This window comes from Anser brachyrhynchus (genome assembly GCF_964034855.1).
Source record: "Anser brachyrhynchus genome assembly, chromosome: 2".
NCBI classification, from domain to species: domain Eukaryota; kingdom Metazoa; phylum Chordata; class Aves; order Anseriformes; family Anatidae; genus Anser; species Anser brachyrhynchus.
In genome coordinates this window covers 152883145-152900865 of record NC_137695.1, presented here as the reverse complement: position 1 = coordinate 152900865, position 17721 = coordinate 152883145, and the positions used below count along the sequence as shown (strand labels likewise).

At 40.6% G+C, this 17721-nt stretch overlaps 1 protein-coding gene across 3 annotated transcripts in view; it reads left to right on the top strand.

Moving 5' to 3' along the window:
- KCNQ3 (potassium voltage-gated channel subfamily Q member 3) overlaps positions 1 to 17721 on the top strand; it is a 198426-nt gene that overhangs the window by 151183 nt on the left and 29522 nt on the right. For all 3 annotated transcript variants that reach the window (XM_080581850.1, XM_080581849.1, XM_080581848.1), the window contains exons 2-6: positions 10247 to 10337; positions 12159 to 12285; positions 14193 to 14365; positions 16257 to 16412; positions 17528 to 17638. In XM_080581850.1, the coding sequence (XP_080437976.1) occupies positions 10247 to 10337; positions 12159 to 12285; positions 14193 to 14365; positions 16257 to 16412; positions 17528 to 17638 (658 nt within the window). The remainder of the gene's footprint in view (positions 1 to 10246; positions 10338 to 12158; positions 12286 to 14192; positions 14366 to 16256; positions 16413 to 17527; positions 17639 to 17721) is intronic.

Sequence of the window (17721 nt, the reverse complement as noted above, 5' to 3'; positions counted from 1 at the left end):
ACATGAGCCAGCCATGCGCTCTTCCAGCCCAGAAGGCCAACTGCGTCCTGGGCTGAATCAACAGAGGGGTGGCCAGCAGGTGGAAGGAGGTGGTTGTCATAAAATCATGAAATAGTTTGGGTTGGAAGGGACCTTTACTTAAAGGGGGCATATAAAAAAGACAAAGAATGACTTCTTACATGGTCAGATACTGAAAGGACAAATGTCTGATCATGTTGCCCAGAGAAGCTGTGGATGCCCCATCCCTGGAGGTGTTCAGGGTCAGGTTGGATGAGACTCTGGGCAATCTGATCTAGTGGGTAGCATCCCTGCCTATGGCAGGGGGGTTGGAATTAGGTGATCTTTAAGGTCCCTTCCAACCCAAGCCATTCTATGATTTTATGAATCTATGAATCATGTGTACCTAGTGAACTATGAGACATTACAGAGGATTTCACTTTGCATACAGGATTGGCAAATATGGAACAGAACCTATTGGACAGCCTGTGGAGCAGCACAGTTATGCCCATGGTTAGCTGATAAAAGTATGTCCCTTGTGTGGGACTCTGAATGAAGTAAGACGTAGAAATATTTTTAAATGGCCATTTTTGTGTGGTTTCTGAAAAATACAAAGCCTCTGAGACATCCCCAATTCTTTCGTAGAAAAAATGTATTCAAGAATATTCTGTTTTCAGTACTCTGTGGCCTTCCCTTGGCCTCCAGCTAATGCCATTTATGGGGTACTGGCAATGGGCCAGAGCTGTAAAGCCTTGTAGCTTGACTGATCATCAATGCCAAAGCACAGCCTGCTTATCTACAGAGCATGAACAAAAAATGAGGAGTCTGATGTAAGAAAAAGCATATATGGACAGTGTCAAGTCAAATTGGAATCAAAATTGGTCTTGATTTGTAGTGAAGTTTGTTTGTGATTCCTATTTTTGTTGTATTAATTTGTGCATCCCAAGCAAACATTCCTCCACAAAACCACTGTTGATTGGATCCACAGCTGATGTAACTTGAGTTTAGCCCTTGTGTCATTTAGCACAGATCCTGTCTTCTCTTTCTCTCTCTCTCTTTTTTTTTTTTCTTCTTCCCTGTGATTAAAACAAGAATATCTCATCTGCTTTGTATTTTGATAAATGTTTTCCCAACTGGTTGATATGGGCTTATTTTGCAGTTCCACTGATTTGTGAATGGATCATAGGCTACAGACCAATTTGTCAAGGAGAACTGATGTGCAGTGTTATCACACAGAGAAAGGTGTGGTAATGACTGCATTCTTCACATAAAAAAAAAAAAAGTTCAAAAAATCCTCTTCAATTAAAACACACAAGGAAAAAAGAACAAACAAACAAAACGCCACAATACAACAACAGCATTGCTTACAACAGAAAACCCACTGAAGTGTTAGCTGGTCCTAGAGTGTACTCACAAATTTCTCATGGGATGCAGTTCATATGTGGCCATACACCTTTTTCATATCTAATTGCAAATCTTTGACCATGCAAAAAAGTCCATTGGGAATGCCACCACGCAACATTTCTTCTGAATGGTCTACTCCGTGTAAAAACTGAGATCGTTGCATTAAGTACTGGTGTGTACACATAGAGCTGAGTGTGTGGTGGATGTTGAGATGGCACAGTCCAAACTGGAAATTGCTTTTTCACGTGGTGATCCCACCTATCCGAAAGAGATTAGGCTTGAAGTACTAGCTTTGTTTAAAAAGCATGTTCTTTTGCAATGTATTTTCCAAAATAGAAAAAAATCATATGTCATCAGAGCTCCAAAATGGTTTGAAGTAAATGGTAAATAGTAAAGATTCTCTTTTCATCCCACTCTAAGAATCTGGCCAGCTGCCGAATTAACGTTATCAGTCCCCTATCTAGAAACCTTATATTAGGGACCACAGAGGCTATTCAGGATGGAGCTGTATTCCTGATGATAGAAGTTCACTTCCAGCAATATTGCTGGTGGAGAACATAATATATTTTATGTGCATGTCTGTCAAAAAAGGGAATTTGGTCAGGTGGAAGAAAGGGTAGATTTTGATGCATTTGGAAGTGGACTTCTGGATTTTTCATCTACCTGGACACAACAGTGTTGGTGATGTTTAGAAAGACAGCTCCCTGGAAGTTCCTACTCAGGATGTAGACATGGATGAACTGTAGACATGGATGATTAATGCTCTTACCCTAGACTCTTTATATACTCTAAATTCACTTTACTTCTTTACAGGGTTTGCAGGCATTTGACTGCTGAATTATAGCCTGACTTTCAAATGTCCTACACTCTTATTCCACAAAATTTAGCTGAAATCAATGTATGAATCTTAAAGTTTACCTTCAAGTGGTTTCACACAAATTTGCTAAAGACCTTTGGAGAATGTCCTGTTAGAACCATTTCTGAATCCCATTTGATTTGCAGTTACTGCATCTGGGGCTGGTGGGTAAAGCAGTTTGGCTCTATGTTGTTCCTGCTGTTTCATGTTGCGTGGCCCACCGTGTTTCGTAGGCTGTGTGTCTCAACTCAATTAGCAGCATGCTGCTAGAGAGAGATAAGGCCATGGACAGGCATACTAGTCATGGCAGATAAAAGCCACAAACAATAGTTCAGTCCAATGTCATTCACTTAATATAAAAATAGAATTTAAAGCCACTAACAGAGCAATTCAGAATATTTAGTTGCAACAATCAGTCTTTTCCAACCTTATTCAAGCTACAGGAGGACACAACACATCTAACTCCTTGACAACTAATACTGCTATTGCCTACCCTTTGCTTCTGCAATCTGTCCCTAATCACCCATGTGATAAGACATTTGTGCCTCTCCTTGGAACCTATGTATGCTAGGACCTTCAGACAATCTTTAAGACTTGTCTCAAAGACAAGATGGAAATGGTGTTTTGGTGGATGACACTTGTCTTCCAAGCTGAGAACAATCAGGCAAACGTTTCTCCAGCTTTATATTTTGTACTTTTATATGCTAAATATGACACTCCATTGTTCTGAAATATCTCCCAGAGCAGAAAATTCATGATGGTGGTGTTCATGATATCTGATGTTGCTGACCCAAGGTATTTTGTATGAGCATGCCAGACTCCTTAAGAAAACTGTCAATGGTGAATTAAAAGGGTATCAAAGAAAAATCTTTTTAGCAGTGGACAAGAAGAAAAGGCAACAAAAAGAGGAGGCCTTAACCAGGCTCTTGGCTTGGAGGAAAGAAGGAACCATCTGACTTAAAAGCTGTTCTTTAGCACCTTAAATGCCTTTATGTGAAGCACAGCTTTCCTTTCCCAGATCTTGCTTTGTAAAAGCTTTCCAAAGTTAGGAAAACGGCAATGAAACCCATTCACAGGAATTCCTGCCAATGCAGAACCCAAGGACACAAAAGGCTGCTTAGGTGTGAATAAAGGTTTCCTGACTCAGTTTTCTACTGATAATGGTCTTCCCTTCTGTTACCAGTAGACTGATGTCATTCTGGGCTACCACTTTTTGCCTCCTGAATCTGTTAGTGTGCCATTGAGACTAGGAACCCTTTGGGGATTTCTCCTTGCTTCCCAGGGTTTCCTTGTGATATATGTAGAGAATCTTCCCTTGTCTCTGCCATCACAGTATAGCAAGAGTGCAATTTAGCCTGTTGAATGTGGCATTTTTACCCTGTTCTTGCTCTCTGATGGCATTGGACCAGGGGTTCCTACACAGAGCTGTGGGCATGCATGTGTATTCAGCAGAATTGATAGATGCAGTAAAAGAGAAATGGAAGAGATGCAAGAACTGAAAAATTAAATAGTGAGTTTTCGCAGCTCTGTGAAAGTCTGATGTGCATTCCCTTCTCTCTAAAGAATTTTTCTCAAATATTTGATAATTACTTTTTTTTTTCTTTAGCATTAAACATCCCAACTCAAGCCTCTCATTAACAACCATAAAACAATCAGTGCAGGATACTGCAGATGTTCTGTGAAAGCTGAAATTTGGATGCAGAGAAAAAGACAGTGGGTGGAAATAAGGAGAAAATGAAAGAAGTGTGAGAGAAGATCCAATTTTAATCCTTATGGGCCAAAGCCAATAATTGAAGGAAAAAAGATTCTTCCAATATGAAATTTAGGAAAGCTTGTAGGAACCCTGGTTTTAGGACCATATTGTATTGGGAACCATAAACAAACAAACAAAAAAAATCATGCAAAACTCTGCCGGATTTCATGATGTAATCTCAGAGAAATCCATTAGCATTTACCAGGTGGCAGAACATAATGAAACTAGTTCACAAGTTTTAAGGGAAAACAAGAAAGGACCAAATGTAGTAAAGCAGAACCGTCTCAGATTCAACTGAACATTTGGAGACAGGAAATTCCAATGGATTTGCAAGAAATGGTACTGAAGATGTGAAAGCAAATACAAGTCTATGCACTGTTCCACTGAAGGGGATATCTTAGTAGTATTTGTTCAAGAAGCTGTCCTGCACAGAGCCTGGATTATTATCTTGAAAGTGGGATTCTGGACCACATGTAAATATAATACCAAAAGTTGCAGCAAGGGATTTCAGAGATATGATCATGTAAGAAGTGGATTGGTAAAGCTAGTAGGCTAATTCCTTCAGTACTAAAAGCATATACACATTATTAAAATATAGGATTTGTAATTAAATCCAAAACAGTGCTGAACATCAAGGGTAGCATTCAGCTAATTTACACAGTAAACATTTCCATAGAATAGAATCATAGAATAGTTTGGGTTGGTAGGGACCTTAAAGATCACCTGCCATGGGCAGGGCTGCTACCCACTAGATCAGGTTGCCCAGAATCCTATTCTACCTGGCGTTGAACACCTCCAGGGATGGGGCATCCACAGCTTCTCTGGGCAACGTGTTCCAGGGCCTCACCACCCTCAGTGTAAATAATTTCTTCTTTATATTTAATCTAAATCTCCTCTCTTTTAGTTTAAAGCCATTACGCCTTGTCCTATCACTACACTCCCTGATAAAGAGTCCCTCCCCAGCTTTTCTGTAAGCCCCCGTTAGGTATTGGAAGAATTAAAATAGAATGGAGTAGAGTAGAGTAGAGTAGAATAGAATGGAGTAGAGTAGAGTAGAATAGAACAGAGTAGAGTAGCGTAGAGTAGCATAGCGTAGCGTAGCATAGCGTAGCGTAGCGCAGAGTAGAATAGAATAGAATAGAATAGAATAGAATAGAATAGAATAGAATAGAATAGAATAGAATAGAATAGAATAGAATAGAATAGAATAGAATAGAATAGAATAGTTCAGTTGGAGAGGACCTTCAGAGACCATCTAGTCCAATTGCCTGACCTCTTCAGGACTAACCAAAAGTTAAAGCACATTAGTGAGGACAGGCATGGGGCATCAACCACCTCTCTAGGACACCTCTTCCAGTGTTTGACCACCCTCACATCGGAATGAGTCACTAGAAGCTTTCCTTACAGATCTACAGAAGAAATTGTCTCTGTAGGTACATCTGACCAGCTTGAGCTGTCTACTTAAAAGCAAGATGAGTTGTACATTAGAAGCATATGTTTCTCTCTATTAACTGTAAGTCTACTTGAGGAATTTGATTGCTGATGTCCACAGTGAGTCCTATTATATATGTCACTATAGGTGATGATACTATCAAAGATCAAGACTCCATCAATGTAACAGTTAGCTTGAGGAACATATATAATAGCAAAAAGCTATAAAAAAATCAAATTAATATTGCATGTAAGTATATACTCAAGAAAATTCTTGCAGACAGATTGTGATGTAATGGCAAGGGTCTTCACATAGGACAAAAAATTGCTAAAATGATGGCAGATGCAAATACTGTTTGACCTGCCTATGATGTATCTAGTCCTCATGACAGCTTCAAAAGAACTGCTAAGTTTTGGAATAAATTATAAGCAAATTACTATGTGATCTGCTCCTAAAATTTGAAGGAAGATATGCTGAACAGGATACATGACAAGAACCTATATATGGTGAGAATATAAAAGTTCTCAACTAGGTCTGCATTATGTGGACTTCATATGAAAGCAGTTATGGAAGAAACATTCAAAGAATATGAAACATTAAAAGAAATCAAAATTTATCAACAAAACAATCTGTGATGTTCATCCAAGAAGCATTAGTTTAATGATCTAGCATGGTCATAAATTACTTGTTCTTTCCTGGAAGAAATATGTATTGTTTTTGGAGTACTCTTTAATAACTCAAAATAGTGTGATTTGAAAATATGAGTGTTAAATGTGATTCCCAATAGAAGAACATTTATTACCAAGAATAGCATATTAGTTGTGACAGTGACAAAAGAGCACCGCCATTTGGTGTTCTATAACTCATACAACAAAATAATCAAGATTTTAGGAGTAATACTGCAAATAGGTATAATTTAATGGTCTGTGAAAAAATATGTAAAATGATAGCAAGGTTAATTTTGAAAACTGAAGAAGTGAATTAAGACCCTCATTTAGCATATCTAAATTACAATCTAGAGGTACAGACTGCCACCTGTTGAAATGCTGTTATTAGAAAGTTTAGGCTTAATAGGACTCAATTTTCATTGCTAAACCTTGACTTTTACTGCATTTCTTTCTTCTAACCCTTAATGCTATATGTCTCTTGGATGGTATCATTATAACTGTGAGTAAGTTTCAGATTCCCTTTCTGCCCATTGATTTCCCAGGTCACTGTTAGCCTCTTCTCTGCACATCCCCTGTGATTTCAGCACTGTTTCTTTTACTGTGATTTGCCCCTTATGATTTTACAGTCAGACTCAACCACGGTGTTGCCTCTAAATTATGACATTAGACAGTACAGACTCAGTTATTGTCCTGTTTCCATGGGACTGTATAGGCTCAGTGATGGTCAAGCAAGTCTGAGTTTTTCTGATCACTAGGCCATCATCATATGAGCAAAAAAAAAAAAAAAAAGGTATAGGTGGCAGTTGGTGAAGGTGAACCTTGTTGCCATCTTTGCTGAGCAACAGAGAATGGAAAATAAATAAATAAATAAATAAATAAATACACATGTAACATCTTCTATAAAAAGGACTTAGGAATAGTTCTGGACTTTGTAAACACCAAGATCTGAAAGAAACAGGACAGGCTGCAGGGAAGCGATGGGTTGCATAGCATCAATGGAGATTAAAATTCACAATGTGCTCTGAACATGGTCATCATTTCAGATGCTAAATGAGGACTGCTGAGATGTGATTTGATTAACTTGCAGTGGGTGTTTATCCTTCAGAAGCAGTGAGGTAGGAGGATATCTGATGCTTCCAAGACGGATTACAATTACGTGTCCCAGCACAGCCTTTTCATCACTGCACCCCAGATTACTGCAGGAAGGAGCAGCAGCCTGGCTTTGTGGGCTGTGAGTTTTGGGGAGGCTGTGGTTCCTGCCCAGAAGTTGCATCTCAGCAGGCACACTGCTGGGCTGCATTCAGAAAATTTTTACAGACGGGGGGTTAAACCATGTCCCCTGCTGGGATTCACCCTTGAAATCACTCATGGTGACTTGTGATCTCCAGTCTCACCCTCCCACCCTCGTTTTCCTTTTTTATCCTCCACGATCTGTTGTTTTTGAAGGTGGGCTCTCACTTGGAGCAGCAGAACCTGCAGCGTGGGCTGTGCTGCACAGAGTGATTAAGCAAGAAGTGCCCCTGGCCCATTCACGCCAATATTTGTGGTTTGTTGTTGTTGTTTTTTAGTGAACAAGAACAGGCTTTTTCACCACTGCGAGATTCATTTTCTTGCACATCAAATACAGGGGTACAATCACCTGAACGCCACCTGCAATGTGTTTGTGTCATGGGGACGTAAAACAGGAACGAGCAGGATCTGTCTGGTCTACGGAGCACCGATACCCTCTAGTGGTAAAACCGCGGGCATTTTTAGGCAGAAGATTATTTAATTGAATGATAGAATCACAGAATGGTTTGGGTTGGAAGGGACCTTAAAGATCATCTAGTTCCACCCCCCCTGCCATGGGCAGGGATGCCACCCACTAGATCAGGTTCTCTACTGAATTATCTTCTGTATTGCTTTTGGACAAAAATCTGCACATCATCTTTGTGTGACAGTACTGTTCTATTTCATGATACCGTAAATTCATGTCTTAAGTAGCTGATGATGTAATTTCCTTGGACTGTTTTCAGTGTTATTTGCCTTTCATTAAATCATTTAAGTGATACTTGTGAGCTGATGGGTGACTGAATTTCCACATCGTGTAAAGAAATGGCTGTAATGGAAAGCATCATGTAGCTCAAGCTCAAGCTTTCAAATGAAGAATCAGTGATGGTGCCACTGTAATGGCTGTAATTTGGCAAATCATAGCTGATTTATAGCTGATTGAAGGAATCACATTTTCTGGGTTGAGTTCTCACCATTTTGCTCAGGGGGATGTAGGGTATTTGGCTTGTGGGTCTTGATCAATTTCAAGATGAGGACAGCAAGTTATGGTGTGACAAAGCGAGTGTGACAAGAACATCGCAGAGGTCCTAAGTTAACTGCTTAAAGCCTTGATTATGGCATGTGTGTCACTGCAGGTTAATGGCAAAATACATATTTTGGACTGTTTCCTACCAAAAACATAATCCTTGCTCTAGAGCATGGCTGGTGAGTGGGAGAAGGCAAAACTTGTCAAAGAAATACAGAATCAGTTACCTTGAGCAAATCCATTTAGGTCGGTTCTAACCTTGCTCAAAATGGCTGATCTGAAATTTTCCAGGTGATTATCCTGGCATAGGAAACTTCAGTCTGAACAAGGCTCAAGGCTAGGAAAGCGGCAGCAATGTAATCTTTCAGGGTTTGCTGTGAGGTGTTTCACTGCTGCCCGTTCCTTGCATGAAGGCACTAATTAATGGTGTTTAGAGGAAATGCCTCCCCAAAAGTCAGGGAGAGATACGTGGAGCTTGCCTCTCTCCTTCTGTTCCATCTGCAGAAACTCTGTAAATTGTCAGAGTATGCTCTCTTAGCCCTAGGTTTCCCCATACACAAAGGAAACAAATCCCCAAGATAGTTTAGAGGACATACATTGCTGAGCTGAGATCTCTGGCCTTTCCATATGGCCATCATTCCCCCTGCCTCCAAGCCCCAGACTATGGACTCTGGACATTTCACCCAGTGAAAGAAAGCAGGGATTTATTCAGCAAGAAATGAAATGACACTTTAGGTATCAGATTGAAATTCAGAACAGGGATTACACACATTTAGTTAAAGTCTTAACAAGTTTTGTTGTTGTTGTTGTTGTTTTGGTTTTGTTTTTCCACCCCCTGGATGATTTCAATGCTTAATGCCTACCATTTCTTTGATGATTCCTAGTCAAGGATCCAGAGCTTTTACGGAGACATCCTTCCAATTTATTCACTAAGCTCTGAAATATTTCCATGGCCACCTGCCCCTCTGTTCCTGTGGATCAGGTTTTGGAATACATTCAAATGCCCATGATCTGGGTACATAAAGTACTAGAATATGAGCTTCCCCCACTCTGTTTCACAGCAATCACTTACGAGACTCCCTTGATTTTTCTTACTTCTTTATGTATAAAAGATTTTGAATAGCTTGAACCTGGGAATAGTTTTATAAAGCAGATCGACGTGACTTTAGATTGGACTAGATTGGATTTACCAGCTGTGGGAGTTAAATTTTCTGACAGATCTCTGTGTTCTAGGGCCTCACAGACAATAGTGCAGGGGCAGTGATTTATCACGTACTGGGTTTACTGGAGAGCAGAACTTTGCCCTCTCTATTGTTTCTTTTTCAAGCCTTTTCATCTTTTAATCTACATAAAAATGAGTGCAAAAAGAGAAGGAAAAAGAAAAGCAGTGTTATTTTCAAGGGAAGGTTTGTCCCAGTGCTGCATTTTATTGAAGCATTTACTGTTTCTCAGGTCTCAGCATGTGCCAAGTAGATTTATTTCTCTGTAACTGCAGTGCCATTTTATGAAGCACACAGCACATCAGCTTGGAATAGACCTCCTGAGTATTACATATCATATAATCCTGTCCGAAAATGCAATATTATCTATTTTCTTTGTGAAGAATGCAACAGGGTTAATTAATGTGTGTGTTTTGGGGGGCTATTCTGATTTAGGAACTTCTCATGATTTTGCCATGACTTCCAAGTTCCCCTTGATCTTCGTGAGAGCTCACCCCACTGCTCACCCGAGGAGAAGGAGACACCTCCTGAAGGCCTTTATCTAGGACTTTGTAGGCAATATCTCCCATGCAAATACAGAGCAATAGCAATGCCCTGTTTTCTTCTTTTTTTCACTCCAGGTTTCTGATTGTCTTGGGGTGTTTGATCTTAGCTGTCCTGACAACTTTCAAGGAATATGAAACAGTTTCAGGAGACTGGCTCCTCTTGTTGGTAAGTAGCCTGTGGCCAGTGCGTCACCCTGCTAATGTCCTTCAGTGCAAATCTGTTCCTTCAGCAGTGATGAAATTTTGCTCTGCATGCAGTAAAATGTCTTCCGTCGGTCCTGACACAGAGACTGTACCCTTACATACCGGAGAATATATAAGGGTACAGAGAATATATAAGTGTACAGTTTACACTGAACGAGTAAAAATGAAAAAAGGCAGGAGGAAAAACACAAGCCTGAAACTTTTAAATAATGAATTTTCAGCAGGTACCCAACAGTTCTCTCACTGAAGGACCAATAAATTTCCCATTGACCAGGCCAGAACTGAATATTTTTGAAAAAACATTTTTTGGGGATCTCTCAATAATTTTTATTTATTCTATAATATTCTGTAAATCACAGCATCTCTTTCAGAGGAGTTTGTCAGAATTGGACTTAAACTCATGCCTGATAGTAGCATAACTGAAATTGTTGCCAGCAGTGTCTCTGTTTACTATCCATGAAATAGAGAAAATGGATTTGAAGAAAATTTATTCCTGTCTCTTGAGTTTCCAGTGTGCTTATTTTATAAATGCTAGAATTCACAGTCAATATCATTTTTATATTCCTCCCACTTGGCAAAAGGAGAAAAAAAATAGGAAAAGCCCACTAAGTATAAAAATGACATATTAATTGTTTTATAAAAGTTACCCTAACAAATTTCCTCTGCTCCCATGGCTATCATGAAATAGAGAGCAGTCTGCCTCACTTAGTCTGGTCTTGCAGAAAAGCATCCCTAGGGGAACTGCCTAGCAACAGTAGTTCTGGGATCTCAGTTTCCATTTCCCCTTGTACCCCAGAGACATGTAGGTGTGGATAAGAATTAAACACCAAGAGGCTTCAAAGGTGATTTCCACTTGCATGTTCCTTCTCAAAAAGTACCCGTATGAAAACACCTTCATCCCCTAGGGTATGTGAATCTCGCTCTTGGTCCCTGTTACCCTGCTCTGACCTAACTATTCACATTTGAGAAAGCCTGAAACAATTTTTCTTCTCCTCTGCCTGCTTTCACATGCCTTTCAGTGATTTTTCCGAAGCACCCAGCAACTGTGGGTATAAGTATTAGGGCAAATCCCCCTTTCTTCCTTGTAAGCTATTCAGAGGCCACACAATGCCCTGGGGCCATCTCCACTGAGCACCTCAGAGAAGTTCTCTCATTCCCAGTTTCTCCTGACACTTAAAAGAGTTGAAAATATCCCCATCCCTTAAGCATCCCATAATAAAATCCTATTTTTCTGTGCATGATAAACGTAAGGGGGTAATATATGCCTTAAATTTGTCTTATGTATACCTTTATTATTGCCTTAAATATGACCATGTGAATATACTTGCTCCTGTCCCTATCTCTCTGCCCATAGCTGCATGCTGGTGGGTAACTGGGTGTAGGTGTGCAGTGCACAGGGAGCTTTCCAGTCACATGTGTTCTTATTTCATACGGAATAGGAAGTTTTTTTGTTTGTTTGTTTGTTTTTGTTTGTTTGTTTGGTTGGTTGGTTGGTTGGTTTTTGTTTTGAAGTAATGGCCCTTCTGTCAGGACGGGGTATGCACTTCAACATTTACCCAACAGCAGAGGCATGTCCTTTACACAGATCATTTATCATTTATTAAAGCTATGTCCCACTTAGTCTTGACCCTCATCAATCTACATTCTCTTTCCTACTCCCTTCCTTCCTCTCTCTCTCTCTCAAAACTTGCACCTCCTCTTCTTGCTTCAGCTATCTCCATGTGTGCAGGGTTACTGCAAAGTTGTTGCGAGTATAACAATCTCATTTGTATCTTTAATACAGGAAACTTTTGCCATTTTCATCTTTGGAGCAGAGTTTGCCTTAAGAATCTGGGCTGCTGGGTGTTGCTGTCGCTACAAAGGATGGAGGGGGAGACTCAAATTTGCCAGAAAGCCTCTGTGCATGCTGGGTAGGCATACACCCTCTACTACTGTTTTCCTCATTATGTCCTTTTACTTCTGAGCCAGGTTGGGAGGGTGTACAAGAACTGGTGAATGGCAATTAAAAAAAAAAACACACTGAAATCACCCCAGCCCTTTGTGCTAAGAGCTGTGTCCGGCATGGAGTGCTTGTTTGAAGTATCTGGCAATAACAATTCATTCAAGAGGCTCTTGGGTGGCAGGCCAATGTGAGCAAATGGATACGTCTACCCTTCAAATGTATATTGGACTGTGCGCTTAGTCACATGGTCTAAACTTTTGGGTAGACCTGTGCGGTGCCAGGAGTCGGACTTGATGATCCTTATGGGTCCCTTCCAACTCGGGATACTCTATGATTCTATGATTCTATGTTCCTTGTCCAGAGCCCAACGGCTTTTTTCTTTAGTCCCAAAATATACAATATCTGCCTTCAGTTTCAAAGCCTGTCAGATCCCAACCCTGTGCCATCTTCCCCAGCCCCTTTTCATACTCACTTTTTGTGTTTTACCTTCGTAATATTGGTCTACATTTGCGAAAAGGTTTCTTTGTGATTTCTCCCATGTTATCCTTCAAGCTTGGAAGGCACCACATACAGCTATCCATAAAACTACTCATTACTCACCTCTTAATCTTCTAAAACTCCCCATTGTGTCCACAAACCAACTAGCCAACATACAGGATTTCACCCTGTCCTGAGCACCTGTCATGCACACCCACATTCATTCATTTTTTCCAGGACTCCCTTATTTTTATATATCTTTTTAATGCTATTCAGGCCAACTAACTTATTGGTCATTATTTGTGCATCACATAGCACTCTCATGACCTGTGGTGCTGCAGTTATACAAATACATACCATCCTCTTACCCTTTCCCTTTTGTTCATCTTGTAGGTCTAGATGATAGAGAAAATTGGAACAAATTTTCTTCGTGCATCTGTGATAGCTTGAAATGGATGGTGCATAAAAATGGCACCTTTGTATAAATACTTGTATTTCTAAGAGCATTGTGAGAGCAGTAGGGCTGGTGTGAGCAAGTGGGATTGACATTACCTCGTGCCTTCTCAACAAAAGTGCCATCTCACTCTGAGAATGAATCTGCGTTGGGATCTGAGTAAAGAACAGAAAAGACCCCACTGGATTTATTAATGTAATCTCTTCATTTGTTATTGGCACAAGTTTGTTTTGAGAGTAATTGAAAGTGAATAAATCTGAAATCCATCTGGTGCCACTTTTTTGGCTGGAAATAAAATATGAAGACAATTTAAAGAATGAGTGCCCAGAGAACGTTTGAAGTCTTTTGATACCACTTTTTACTTGTACATGTATAAGATCAAAAAGTGGGAGGAAACAAGAGGGGGAAAAAAAACCAACAGCAACAAAAAAAAAACAACAGCAACAACAACCACCAAAAAGAAACAACGTGATTTGCATTTCAGACCTCTTCAGTTGATCAGTGAATTGGCACTGAGTACTTACAAAATTTTTAATGGGAAAACTCAGCCAAGAGAATACTAGACGCGCCATCAAAAACTGAATTTCTTATCTGCTGACCTATAAGTCTGTGTTCACTATGGCCTTCCAGGGAGGACATAAGATTTTTTTTTTTTTTTTTGGCCAACATTATAATACGGTTTTTGTGCATCCCTAAGCTAGCTCAGCCAGTGTCTCAAGTCCAGTTCATTGATCTGTAAATAGATTACAAGGCTCTCTGGTGGGTTCTGTTCATGACTCCGACTGTGCTGCAGGTGCAGATATCTGTTTAATTGGCATGAGGAGGCATTTTGAGGCAGCTTTAAGATTCGCCTAGCGAAATTTGCAGCACAACCACATGGGATTAAGAAGTGGGTGATGGGGCCACTTTTATTGGCAGGCTTTGTTGTTCTTTTCACCTTGCAGATATCTTTGTGCTGATTGCTTCAGTGCCAGTGGTTGCTGTTGGGAACCAGGGCAATGTTCTGGCCACATCTCTCAGAAGCCTCCGCTTCCTTCAGATCCTAAGGATGCTCCGAATGGACAGGCGGGGTGGCACATGGAAGCTCTTGGGATCGGCCATTTGTGCACATAGCAAAGTAAGTGAGGAGTTTGAAGGACTCACCTGCATCTTGGGGGAGAGATGTTGAAGTGGAGGAGAGGGGAAGCACAGGTGCAGCAATGCCTTGGGATTATTTCTAGCACAAGCTTTTGTTTCACCTTTTCAGCTTTATTCCCTCTTCCATTCTATGAACCATTTCTGTCGTCCTCTACTCAATAGTGGTGTTGGGAAGTGACAAGACTGAGTGTTCATTCCCATGCTCATTACAACAGGAATTTTGTCATGACACAGAATAAGAGGAAGGACATCCTTTTAATGGCAAAGTATGTTGAAATCTTTGGCAGAAACGCCTCTGTAGTTGCAACGTATTTTCAGTGGCTTCACAGGCTTGCCTGATCAACAGATGGAGCAGGACTCCAGAAGGTTGGAAAGAGGCTGGCTAGCAGAAATGTGGTTTCAGAAGGAGCTACTGGTATAATTTCTCTTTGGAAACATGGGTCAGACAATACAAAGATGCACACAGTGTGAATCCAGACAGACAGGATTTCTAAAATCATCTTTCCTCAGTCTAACTTGATGCTATAGTCAGACATTCTGTCTCACACCCGACAGATACATTGTGCTCTTGCATTTTCACCAAACACTATTACAAGTTAAAAACTATCTGCATAAAAAGCCTGTAGATGAGATTTCTCATGTGCACTGGGTGTAGAAAAACTGCATGTAGTCTGTGCTACATAATGTTTTTTCTTATCCATGAATGACATTCCTGACATTTTAGTTGTTGGTTTTTTTTTTTTTTTTTTTTTAATTAAAATGCCAGCTGGCACAGCATAATTAGGCTTTGCGTCTTTGTAGTGGCTGATAGGGATACCCTGCTTCATTTCAAACCAACTTCTGTTTCTTCCCTGTACAAACTTGCTACAAGGCAGGTGGCACATAAACACTTATGTCAAAAATGTTTCTCAGGAAACTGAGATCATAGAAGAAATATACGTGCCAAAGACATTGTCTAGAAATGTTTAAGGCTTCACAGTGTGGGATTTTTTTCCAATTGTTCCTCATTTATTCGCCATCACCACCCTTTGGATCTCAGCTGAATGAGAGAGATAAGAAAAGGTTGAGATAAATTTGCTTCACTGGAAGACAGTAAAGAAACAATTTTGATAACAAGGATAGCTAACAAATTACATTCTGTGGTTGCACACCAGAAATCAGCAAAGAAGTTGACTTATCTCAAGACTCAATTATGAAATTCTCAGCTACAACAGTTTCTTTGGTAAGAGCCATTCTCAGAAGATGAAAGAAAGTGGAATATTGATTTTTAGCTGCTTGTGAAAACCTTCTGCTCTGTTTCAGACATTTCTGGGATTGTAATTTGGTTCACCAAGTCTCCCACCTCAATGAAATTAGCCACACACTCCACTGTAGTCAGTTCCTCCAAAATAAGGTCAGGTTTTGTTTTAACACCAGCATTTTTAAAGGTGTGTTCTTATTGCATCATTCCAGGCTGAAAACATACCTTGAAATCTACTTTAATGTGCCTAAAGAGAAGGAACTGTATTCTGCAGCCTTGGCACTCTGGAGGTAGAAATTGGGCAGAACTGTTGGTTGGCCAGACAAGACAAATCCAGCCTGGGGGCAGTAGGAATGGGGATGACTGTTAAAAGCAAAGAAGACTCAAGGTCAGGGACGGAACCCTGCGGGACCCTTTGCCATAGTGCAGCTGAACTTTTAACCCAGCTTTACACAGAACTGCAACTTTGCCAGCAAGTGCTGAGCCAGGCTGATCATGGACTGTGACCAAGCCAGCAGTGACAGCTCTGCTGCTATCTCCAGTGCTTCTCTCCTCTTCTGACGTTTACTCTGCCAGTGTGGGTATTGAGTCTGTTTTCAACCCCTCCATTGTCCATCTGTTTCATTTGCAGGAACTCATCACTGCTTGGTACATCGGGTTCCTGACGCTCATCCTATCCTCGTTTCTTGTTTATCTGGTTGAAAAAGATGTGCCTGAAAAGGATGCTAATGGCGTGGAGATGAAGGAAGAGTTTGAAACCTATGCAGATGCATTGTGGTGGGGGCTGGTAAGTGACTCCAAAAATACCCTATGTTCTTAAAAACTTTGTATATAATAAGAGATGATGTTAGGGTCAACAGTATAAGTGCTGCTGAATTTGGGTGAATGTTATTGGTATAACATTACCAATAGTAAGGATACCCCTAAAGCCAATTGTCAGAATTGATATCCCTGTTGATATTCAGTCAGACAAAGGCTCTTAGATGCTTAAAGCCTCTTCAGAAATCAACCTGTGTTCCTGGCTTCTGGGAAGTCTCTCAGAGGAGGAGGGTTTCTATAAGTATAACTGCACAGGCGGAGCCTATCCCTATGGGAGACCTAGTTCTCACAACAGCAGTATCCTGCTTGTGAGAGCTACATCCTTCAGCAAATGGCTAAAGCAGAGCTGGCCAAAGGATTATTTTGTAGGTCTAGCAAACCACGGCATAGGTTTGGCCACTGTAGATAGATATTCATGAAAGTTAGGTCTATAAAGAGACAGCAAGACTCTTCCACAGAGGGTTTCTCTGGATTCAGGTGTGAAAAGGTAGAAAGATGTCTCTGTAAAGGATAATCAACACTCTGTTTATGTCTTATATGCATTTCTCAAGAATATGTCAGGGATTTCCATGGGTGGTAGGATACTGAGCAAGAGGGACCCTTAATACATCTGTTCTTGTTGCTTCTCATGAAGAGTGGAGTATTGGTTTGCACCACTGCTCATTTGATGTGCAGGAAAGAAGTAAGTTCTCACAAAATCATCTTTGCTTTGTAGGGACTGGGGCTTCAAGAAGAGGTAGCTCTGACTGGTTGTTAAAGCTCTGCAAAATGTTAATAGAAAAGTCCTATTCCTAACTGTGCATTGACAGTGGGCTCACTCTTTGTGCCGCATCAATTCCCTTTCAGCAAATGTATCCTAGAGAGGCAGCTGATTTAAAACTAAATCCATTCTCCCAGGTGCAGTGCCTCTGGACTAGGATACCATGAAAAAAATTGGCTGGTCCATCATAAAGATCCCGTTTTAAGAAGTTGTGCGTGAGCACCCATAGAGCTAAGTGAGTTACACAGGTTTGACGGTGATGTTTAAAGACAAGTTGTTGGCTTTGTTTTTCTTATGGGAAGGCCTGGTCATTTTGCCCACAGATCACCCTTGCTACGATTGGGTATGGTGACAAGACCCCCAAGACATGGGAGGGCCGGTTGATTGCAGCTACGTTCTCTCTCATTGGAGTGTCTTTCTTTGCTCTTCCTGCAGTAAGTACCTTCCTCCTACCCTCTTAGCCACAGCCCAGAGCTGTGTGCTTGCAAAAAGAAGGTGAAGTGATCAAAACAGCGAG